Below are 11248 nucleotides of genomic sequence, written 5' to 3' on the forward strand. Positions count from 1 at the left end.
TAGACACAGGTGTAAATATTTGATGAGTGCTAGTTCTAAATATCAAGTTTCACAGCTATTGATTAGGATTACATGGGTAACCTAACAACCATATGAAGCCCAATAGTGGTAAATCAGAAAAAGGTTTATCTCTCTCCTATCCCAAAGCACAGGAGAAAGGTATGGGGGATGTAATTTACCCTTCACTATTCATTATTGACAGTGGATCCCTTTCTATTTATTTTTTTATAATATTTTTTACAGACCTTTAAGGACCATTCTCACATTCTGCTTCTCACCACTGTGCTACTTATAAAGTCTACGCAGCATGTACTGCACAGGAGTGGACTCGTTAAAACTGATGCATGGTCTTGATGGTGCAATGCTCGGGCTAGTCAATTAACTATAAAATCAATGGCACCTCGGTTTTTATAGTTTTCTGTGGGACTTGTCTCCTTCAATTTTTTTTTAATATTTGTTTGCGTTTTGTTTGTGCAATGCTGCTGCAATACACCAAATAGGGTAAAGCCTGTTGGTGAAAAACCAAACACACAAAAAAAAGGAAGGGGACTTTGTTGATCAGAAATTATTCCAATACTGTATATCTTTTACTTTATGTATGCAAATTGAGCTTTCTATATTTAATTATTAGTGCAACTATAACAAGGGGTTACTTAAAATTCACTCATCAGACTGAATAAAACTGTTGTGGAAAGTCCTAGCAAAAAAATTACACTTTCCTATCACATTTCAAAGCAGACAATTAATCCTAATTCAACTATAAGTCTAGGTTTAGTGTGATAACCATTAATTAACCCTTTATTCACTTACCTGATTCCAGCACAGATGTCCCTTGGTGCTGGGCCACTCTCTGGCTCCTCTAACTTCAGCCGATAAGGGGGAACTTAATGCGCATTTCTGAAGAGCACATTAGGCGTTCCCATTGCAGAGCGTGAGGACAGCCACCATCGATTCACAGAGTCAAACTCAGTAAAACTCCAGGAAGAGCTTTAAGTGGCCACCAGAGTCTTACTACAGCAATGTAAACATTGCAGTTTCTCTAAACCTGCAATGTTTTACATAGCAGGACAAAACAGAACAGGGACACAGTACCCAGGCCACTTTAATGAGATAAAGTGGCCCTATAGTGTTCCTTTAATAAATACAAACCAAGAGTATTAATCTGAAATAAGGCTGTTTAGTATTTCTAATAGATATAACTCCATATGTATATATTATTCGTCCTCCAACGGAAAACAGAAATAAAACTGAAATGCCCTACTTTGTTGAATCAACCATACGAGTCACATAGTAGCAGCAACATTGTATGCCACAAACAGGTATCTATTTCTGAATGAGCAAACCACAAATAAGGTTACACGTTGGGTATCGATAAAACTCAATATTTCTTCACCACTTAACAAAATTTAAAGGACTCCAATTTGTCATTATATTATTATCATTACATTTAATTAAACTTCGTTATATTTTTAGCTAACTGAGCAGCCTTGTTCATTCAGACTCTACTTTTATCTGACCAGCTCAAGCTAACTTGCCTGCTCCTGCAGGTTTACACAGAGCAAACACTGCGGCAGGCAAGTTAGGTTGAGCAGCAGTTACAGTGCATACATTTCCCTTTAAGACTTTGGACTTGTTTTAACAGAATGAAAATCAATTTGTTAAAAACAAAAAATACATACATTTGCTGATGAGTACATTTAATATCAATTTATCCATCATGCCGTCCTCCTTTTAATTCTTACAAATCACGGTGAAGTCCTACACGGAGACTAAATAACAATTTTTCAATAAATCAATTATTTTATCCATGATCTTTCTCATATATACATATGAATTTGCAGACATGGTCAGATGCACAATGCCCTACTATGTACACAAGAAGAAAGGCATACCGTGTGTATCCATCTCTTTTGAATTATTCTTTCATTTTATTTCCTTTATTATAGTAGCTGCATTTTATTGTGCTTATTAACTTCGTTTGGCATTGCACACCAAATTGTAGCCTCTAGCATGCATTATATATAGCTTATATCCATTGGGCTATGACAGATATTTCTTTCCATATCAATAATGTATGCATTTTCTGACTAAATATTTCAGAGACTCCATGTCATATAGAGCATAACAGAGAGCTTTTGTAATCAACAAATATATCAAGAAATTGTGATAGCCAAATGGCAGAATATCAAGTAACGTAAAAAAAATTTTTTTACTTACAGGGACACTATAGTCACAAGGACAGCTTTAGCTTAATAAATCAGTCATGGTGTATAGCTCTGCATAAACAGAAACAAAAGTGATTTAACTCCTAAATGGCAGAGAACTGAGCAGTGAGACTGCATGGGCATGATCTATACACTAAAACTGCTTCATTAAGCTAAAGTTGTTTTTGGTAGCTATAGTGTCCCTTTAAGATCTAGTTCCTTTGCTGTTACACGTTAATGCTGGACGGTAATTTCCAATTAGACTTTGTTATTTTATGCATGATAGAGTCTATTTAATATGACATGTGCTGTGGTGGAAACAAAGTATCCATGATTAAAAAACAAAACAATAAATCAATCCAGCAGACTATCTTTAAGAACAATGCTAAATATCAATAAAATACTTCAGCATGTTCTATTAAATACTTCAGAAGAGTTGACATATCAGTAGTATCTTTGTGACAAGGAGGTTACCGTTCCTTGTTCTCAAGAGGTTAACAATATTACATTTTACAGTACATATATCATATAGAACGGAGATCAAATGGTACACACAAAAAAATCAACCCATCTAATAAATTAGTCAATGTATATAAATAGCTTATGTATCTGTAGATAATTACTCAAGATAAGCATGTTATTAATGCAATAATTATGCCCTGAAATGCAGCTCTGGACATTATCTATACATTCTCGGTATCAGAAACTTAACAAGGCCTCTAGTTTTATTTATTTATTAATTATATTTTGCCTCAATAGTGCTTGAAATAAAATGGTAGGGTTGAGTGTTTGTGTTTTAACACTAACCTTGCCTTTCAGATTGCCATAAGTCAAGCTTGTGCGGATGATCCCATTGAAAGAATCCTTAACACCCCTATGGCTCAACGGCATCTCATCTGCTTTGAAGGAAGCATCCTTAATTGCCAGATGCATTTTAATTAAATGTTCAAAAAATTGCATTATATAACTCCAGACTTTACTGACATTCTTCAAATAAGAAGAGAGCCAGCTATGCAATCCCCAGAAAATATTGTTCACTTGAGTCTACATTCACTAAGAGCCCTTGAACACTAGTGCAACTAACGTGCGAGTGGTATTACACTCATTGACACAATAAATGATAAATGTATGTACAAGTAAGTCAAATCATTAGTAGCTCATGCTTAACCTAACTGCATGTACCTGGTAAGTCATTGTTAACACGATCATTGTTTTAATACACAGGCGGTTAATATGTACCACTCTACTGGGTGTCGTATAACTTTACAGATCAATGTTTCAAACACAAGACCAAAACACTGATCTGCAAACAGAAGTGAGTGTCAGTGTCCATCATAATATTATATGCACTATACTTAATGACCCACACACCTATAATCACACACACAATATATGTCTCGTTTAGTGTGCCCACTGTAAGGCATCTGTATCACAGTTTAAAAACTGTCTCATGATCCCGTTGACCTCTTGTGGTTGGTCTTGTTGTACCCAGTGGCTGGCATTGGATATAATGGCAGTCTGGAAGGGAGCATGGATGTACTGTTTCATTTCTGGCACCATGTCAGCCTCTAAAAAGGCATCATTCTCCCCCCACAGTAGGAGTGTTGGCACAAGGACATCCTGAGCTTTCACCGGGAAGAACCTGCATATACAAAAGTCAAGCTGTTAACTAAGTCTGATGTATGGTACAGAGTATAGCACTAACTTGGATGGCAGTGATCTGATGTTTGGCAAAGAGTATGACATCAACCTGGATAGCAGTGATTGGCAGTCTCAGCCAATTGCCACTGTTCAGTTTGGACAGAATCGAACATGAAAAGAGTGGAAGTGTAAATCAATGCAGCTAAACAGGGGGTGGCCATTTGGTGTCGCAAAGAAACTTGAGGCAAAATAACCAATACACCAAGTTGTGGGAATAAGAGTGCCCCTTTAAATGTGTGCTGGTAAACAAACCACATATGACTGCGTATTGGAATAAACTCACAACATAATTAGTAGTTATTGGTTGAAACATTGGCTATTACTCATGGAAGCCATCCCAATTGGTACACTGCAAAGAATAGTGAGTGTGAGCTTTAAGTGGGAATGACACTTAATACAATTTAAGCATATAAGGACAAACATAAGCCCTGAGTCAACATTGAGTATGAGTGTGGTTTCCCAATGTAGAATTATATGGCATTGGTTTGCCTGTAAATCCTCACCCAAATATGTTCCTGTAATAGTTAAGTGGAGGAGTCAATGCTCCCTTCTGGGAAATGTAGTATAGAAAGGCATCTGTCTCTTCTTTATTCAGTTTTTGCTCTTTATTCTGTATCCCTAGAGTGGGATCTGTCAGTGGTCTCCTTATGTGCTAATGAAAAAAAAGTGACAATGAGCATTACATTATATTATATATAACTACTTTCACCAGGTCATTCATCACAGCACACCTTCTGCATTGTTTAGCTATGTGTCATGCATTTATGTACCACCCTACAGCTGGCCACTCATTAGTCACTGTGGAATTATATGGCGCTGGTTTGCCTGTAATTCCTAAACTACCATTATGTAACTCTCTGCCACACACACAATGACACCTTAAGAACTGTCTGGCACTGTCCTATTATTTGTAATATCTTACCTGTGCTGTTCATGACACTCAGTAATCACTGCACAACTGCATGGCACTGTTCAGTTATCTGTAATGCTTTAAATACTACAATGTAGCTGCTAGTCTCATTGGTCACTGCAAATGCATCCATTTGGCTAAACCAGTTATCCATCTGTCATTAGACCATTACGAAAAAAAAAATGGGGAAAAAAAATCTCAGGCACCCACTGTGATAATTTCCGGCAGATTTAATGCAGACAGCAACGTTTCGACCTGTTCCCAGGTCTTCATCAAGCTTTTTTTCCCTTTTGATATCTGTTTTATGGGGTATGCTGACCCATACTCAGGCAGCACCCTGTGATTTATCTGATTTAGTGCAACCCTCTATTTTCTTCTGGTACTTATTATACCATTATCAGTCACAGCTATGTACCAATGTTATTTGTTACACCCAGCTATAACTAAGCGGCTGCTACTAGACTTGCCTTTGTGTACAACATGGCACTGCAGCTGGCTGCCTGCCCATGTTCTCACAGTCCCTTTAATTTCCCTTCTGTGCCAGTTTAGCTCATATGTGTCACAGCAGTCACTGGGAAATAATTGGCGCAACTCATGTCCTATCTTTTCAACACAGTTGCAACTTACCTCAAAGTCACACATAGACAGTAGGATCTCAGGCAAAATAGGCAACTGGAATAGGAATACATAGCGAGACAAAAAAAGCTGGGAAGGATGCAGCAGCACATAATCTGGGGAGAGAGGCATAACATCACAATGGATTATAAAACAAAAATGTATAAAATCTCAAACTTAATATATGTTCTCATTATCAAACTTAGTAAGTCTCTACAGATTGACCAAAATAAACAAATATAGTCAGTCCCTGTTTTATCAGTCCATCCCTCATCTATTCACATGAAGCCTCTATTAACATTACATTAGAATACCTCGATTTGGAAATACATACATAGAGGATTGCTGGCAGTTTCAATGGTAATAAATAAACTGACAACATATCTGGAATTGTCTGGTCAGACCATGCCTATTTTTTTTCAGTTGCCAATTTATTACACTGTGTGAACACCTCTTTTAATTCCAAATAAATTACAAAATTTACATAGGTTTAAACTGTCCCCATTAAACTGAGGTTTTCTTTAGTCAGATTATATTTTCAATAGATTATCTACTCATGGATCACACTATTCACTGTCTCTACTACGACTGAAGATATTGAGATTGGATGGATCACCGTGAAATGCTGACGGATGAGGTGCATTCATGACGATGAGACGAGTGACCATGTGACTGTAACGGACTGAAAAGGTCCAAGCGAGAGTACCACCCCAATCATGGCCAACTAGGACACAGCTAGTGTAACCTGTAAAGACAAAGTAGAACAATTTGTTACCATGAAACTTGCACATGTCCACTTTGCTCATAAGACAATCTCAATTTCATCTATATATTAAAGGACCACTATAGTGCCAGGAAAACAAACTTGGCAAGAGCCACACGCGCAGTCAATCCGTCCATAGGAAAGCATTTCTCAGTGCTTTCCTATGGACGGCAGTGTCTTCTCACTGTGAAAATCACAGTGAGAAGCGCGGAAGCGCCTCTAGCAGCTGTCAATGAGACAGCCACTAGAGGCTGGATTAACCCTATTGTAAACATAGCAGTTTCTCTGAAACTGCTATGTTTACAGCTGCAGGGTTAACCCTAGATGGACATGGCACCCAGACCACTTCATTGAGCTGAAGTGGTCTGGGTGCCTATAGTGGTCCTTTAAATCCAAATGAATGTACTCTAGTGAATTAAGTTCACAGACACTACGCTTTCCACATGTGTTGCACAAAAGTGTGTATTTCTCTATGTAGGAATGAAGACATCAGCACACAGGACAATGTTTGCTCATAATATACCTGCAAATAGATCAAACGTGAAATTGCTGCACAACTAGAAATAATGTCTTGTTATCAGGTTTCTCACCCAGTCCTAAGATCAGATCTTGCACATCCTGTAGCAGGGTCTCTATTTTATAATCCCGCAAATCAGGGGGAGCATCTGAACTCCCAAAACCTCTTAGATCAACAGCTACTGTCCTGTATCCATTACAGAACTCATCCAGTTGGTATCTCCAGGAGTACCTATAACACAGCAGGACATTGTCATTGGAAAGAGAAAAACAGTTCTTCAAAGAGTACCACACGAGGCAAGAACATTATTTTCATAGAATGTGAAGTGTATGGTGGTAAATTACTAAATGACTTTTTTTTTTTACCAGTTCTCAGGGAAGCCATGCAGGAGCAACATTAATGGACTTCCTTTGTCTCCAGATGCCACATAATGGAATCGAATACCTGAATGCTGTACAAAAAGTCAGAAAAAACAACATTAGTTTCTTGCTAGTCAAAAGCATTTGTTATATCACCTCCACTGCCATGTGACACTCACCTTAATTCTAATATAGCCATGCTGCCCATGCGTACTGCTCATTAGGCAGTGGGGGGCAGTTTTAAGGGGTGCCCAGTAAAAGAATCTGAAGGGTCGTCTAACCACTAGCCTCATAAAATCAGGAATGTAAGAGACTGCAGAGAGGAGAGCGGCTGTGTATACCAAGATCCAGAACATCACACCCGAAACTCGCAAGGCAGTCCGGGTTACCATCAGGAGGAGGCGAGACAAGTAAATCTGCATTGCTCACACTGTGGAATTTCCTAAAGGATGCTGGGAGACGAGAAGTATATATATATATATATATATATATGCATTCAGCATGGATTATCTTGTTTATCTTCTAGTCAGGGTATACCAAATTTAATTTAGTTGCCAATGTATGACATAGCATGAACACATCTTATATTTCCTAATAAATCTCAGAATTTACACATGTTTAAACTACCATTTTTACATTATTACATCTGTTTCCCTCCACCAGCTGTTAAAGTTGTTCTGTGTCATATATACTACTGGGTGGGATCTAGTGAAAAATAAGACATTATCATGAAGCTCTTCCTTATCAATCAATACTTATCCGTCTTCCTTCCATCTCCAATATAGCTGGAATACTTCTCACCCATGCCATTTACATCAAGCTATCCATAAGATATTCATAAGATATGCCTGATATCTGCTTGTGTGGTATGCAATGAATGCAATATAACCACTACAATGTGCTGGCCAGGAGTTCCCTGACACCCACTCATTAAGTAGAAAAGTTTGACTTCTTACCCGCAGTCTGCCAGGTACTGCTCCCTGTCTGCACTACTTCCACCATAGAGCCAGAAGCTCCTCTAAGCAGGAGTTTCTGTTAGCAGAACAGAGCTAGTTTATTGGCTGAAGGCATCAGCTCATCACTCTCAGCCAATGAGCTAAACTTCTTCTGTCTCTCAGGTGGAAACAGTGCAGGCTGGGTGCGACGCCTGACAAACCCCGAGTAAGAAGTCCAACCGTTCTCAAACAGGAAACGGAAAGCACAATAACCACTAAAGCACACTAAAGTGGTTATGGTGCTTGGAGTGTTCCTTTAAATGTAAAATTCCCTTTGAATCCATTTTGGATTACCTAACAATTCTCACTTTAGTTAATAACTCTGCTATATTTATAGTTCCTGTCTCCCTGCTCAATGTAGAATACTACTGTAATATTTTACAAAAATCACTGCAGCAGTAATCCTACCCCTGGAGCAGTGACATCACGGGCAGGATTATGCTTCCACCAATGTCATCCAAACTACACTCACATATTTCATAGTATGTGCTGGGATCACAAGACAGTTTGGTGTACATGTTGTGTGATCATAATACACAACACAGTGTCCAAGGCTGTGACTAGCAGATTGCCTGTTAAATTCAGCAGTTTCATTCACTCAGAAATTGTAATCACTGTAAAAACGTGCTCACAGTCATTACACAGATGAGGCATGCTTGTGAGATTAGCTGGGTTGCAGGATCTTTATTTATGTCGAGGGCTCTGTTTGTTAAAATGCAGCACTCAGCGACATATTGCTTCATACATGTCCTTAATTGAACTGTTGATGTGGCAAACCTAGATATTAACAAAATGATGTCATATTTTTACATGGTGTCTACGCATGAGTAGACCATTCTAAAACTCAGAGCAGGTACACATTGATTTTGGCATTAATACTACTATACTTTATTATATCCTTTTATAAAAGCATTCTAGATTACACTGGGAAGCTATAATGAGCTTTGACAAAATGTGCTTAGTAAATCCATGCATACACAATTAATACAGCATGTTACCTGCTATATAGTATCTTTTGTCTTCTACTCTCCAGAGGACACCAGGCTTACCCCGCCCACTTCCTTCTGATGACCACTGCATTGGTTAGTCCACCTGGCAATCCACCAATCACAACAGTGTTCTGGGTGTGGATTGGCTGGCTTCAAAATGCAGCAGGGTTGGTAGAGGCAGCAAAGCTTAGTCGTTCTGTAGAGTAAAGTTCAGCATTGTAGGCGGGGCAAAAGAAAACTCGGTGCATGCTGATTGGCTAAGACAAGCAATCAGCTGCTACAAAGTTGTTATTATCACATTCTAAAGTGACACATTAGTAGGGACTGGGCAATGTTATCTGATTAGTTGGTATATAGCTCATATAGCCAGCAGAGCAATAGCAGAAGGTACCACCAATATCTACACATAATAATAATACAAATAATATTACTTCTAATAAATTCTTCCAGAGATATTGATGCAGGGTAATTATATTAATATATAATATATTAATTATATTTTACCTTACATAGCTCATGTAGAAATTAATGCTCTTAATTGCTCAATCCTACATGGCAAATTGCCATTGGCAATTCCTAATGTTAGCTTTCTGACCAGTCCAGCTATTTGTCCAACTCTGTAGTTTTCTGCTTTAAATTAACATCCTATTTTAGTGGGGTATTTTTTGTCTTCCATATTTCCTCATGAAGTGTATTCGATTAACTTCATAACTGTAACATTAAAGGGACACTGTAGGCACCCAGACCACTTCACCTAATTGACCCTTTTGCACTTAGTGCTGCAATGTTAAACATTGCAGTTCCAGAGAAACTACAATGCTTACATTGCAGCTCTAAGTCTGCCCTCTGTGGCTGTCTAACAGACAGCCACTGGGGGTGCTTCCAGAATCCAAACAAACTTTTGGTCCGTTATCTGACGCTGGGCATCTTCACGGTCGTCCAGCGTCAGATTTTCCCCATAGGAAAGTATTATTCGTGTGCATTAGGTCTCCACCGCTGATGTCAGGAGCGGGGGCGGAGCCTGAACAAGCACGCCGAAGGATATCAGCGATGGATTCAGGTAAGTGGCTGAAGGGGTTTTATCCCCTTCAGCCCTGCGGGAGGATGTCCCCGAGGGGAGGACCAAATAACCCTCTAGTGATAGAAAAACAGCTTTGTTTTCCTGGCGCTATAGGATCCCTTTAACCCCTTAAGGACCAAACTTCTGGAATAAAATGGAATCATGACATGTCACACATGTCATGTGTCCTTAAGGGGTTAAAACCCCAAAAAACAAAACAGAGGCAAAAGCAGTTAAGCTGCACACCTCTTAACATTGTGAAGAATTAGTTCAGAGCCCAAGGTGGGGCAGGCCAGCCAGTCACCGAGAAAAGGGTCTGACTAGTAGTATCTTTAAACCCTACATAGTGCTGACCATGTGTAGTGAGCTGCTAAAGCCTTCACTCATTGAAAGTAAAGTTCCAGGCACTGAGTGGTTAATCTAATGCCGGCTTTATTGGATAAAGACATACAACTTCTCAACTTCAATAAGTCTTTATCGAGCTTGATAAAGATTAATTGGAGTCAAAACGTTGCCTGTCTTTATCCAATAAAGCTGTCAATGGATTCACCACTGAGTGCCCAGATTTTTGCTTTCATTGTGCTCTGGATTGGAAGTTTTATCACCTTCATCCGTGACGCACCTTGAAAACTCAATAAATTTATGTGTGCAGTCCGAGAACTTTGTTTAATCACTCAAAGCATTCTCTTATTGGCATAATTTCCTAAGCCCAGTTTGCACAGCACAATTATTTCTTATTATGCACTTGGGGCAGAACCCCAAAATCATTACTGTCCCACCAAATTCTGGAAAGGTGTGATCTGTTTATTCCAGAAAAATAGCCTCAACCTGAGGGAGTAAAGAGTAAAAATATGAAAAGGGGGCAGGAGCGGTGACATGACAATGCAAACAGGCCATGTTTCGCAGGTTGAGCAAGACGCAGAGAAAGAACGACGCAAAGAGTGAGCAACGAGTGAGCTTTCATAACACCTAGAAAAAAAAAAGCATGAAAACGATAGATTCTGATCGAGCTAAATACCAAGAGAATTGCAAGACACTAGTATTTCCTTGCGAAGGATCCAACCCATGATATAAGTGGAAAGAACAGTTGATAGACAAATGGCCAATAAAAAAAAACAAGTGAGACATTGAAGCC

General features: G+C 38.9%; 1 protein-coding gene across 1 annotated transcript; it reads right to left on the reverse strand.

The window, feature by feature from the left end:
* Nucleotides 1-1467: 1467 nt before the first annotated feature.
* EPHX3 (epoxide hydrolase 3) lies at nucleotides 1468-9133 on the reverse strand. Its single transcript, XM_063448385.1, has 8 exons — nucleotides 9063-9133; nucleotides 7249-7521; nucleotides 7076-7161; nucleotides 6784-6941; nucleotides 6047-6175; nucleotides 5443-5546; nucleotides 4409-4557; nucleotides 1468-3846 (listed from the first exon to the last, which is right to left on the reverse strand). The coding sequence occupies exons 2-8, from the start codon at nucleotides 7489-7491 to the stop codon at nucleotides 3606-3608; spliced, it is 1110 nt and encodes a 369-aa protein (XP_063304455.1). The 5' UTR covers nucleotides 7492-7521; nucleotides 9063-9133; the 3' UTR covers nucleotides 1468-3605.
* Between the last annotated feature and the right edge of the window lie 2115 nt (nucleotides 9134-11248).

This window comes from Pelobates fuscus, chromosome 3 (assembly GCF_036172605.1).
Source record: "Pelobates fuscus isolate aPelFus1 chromosome 3, aPelFus1.pri, whole genome shotgun sequence".
Lineage (NCBI taxonomy): Eukaryota > Metazoa > Chordata > Amphibia > Anura > Pelobatidae > Pelobates > Pelobates fuscus.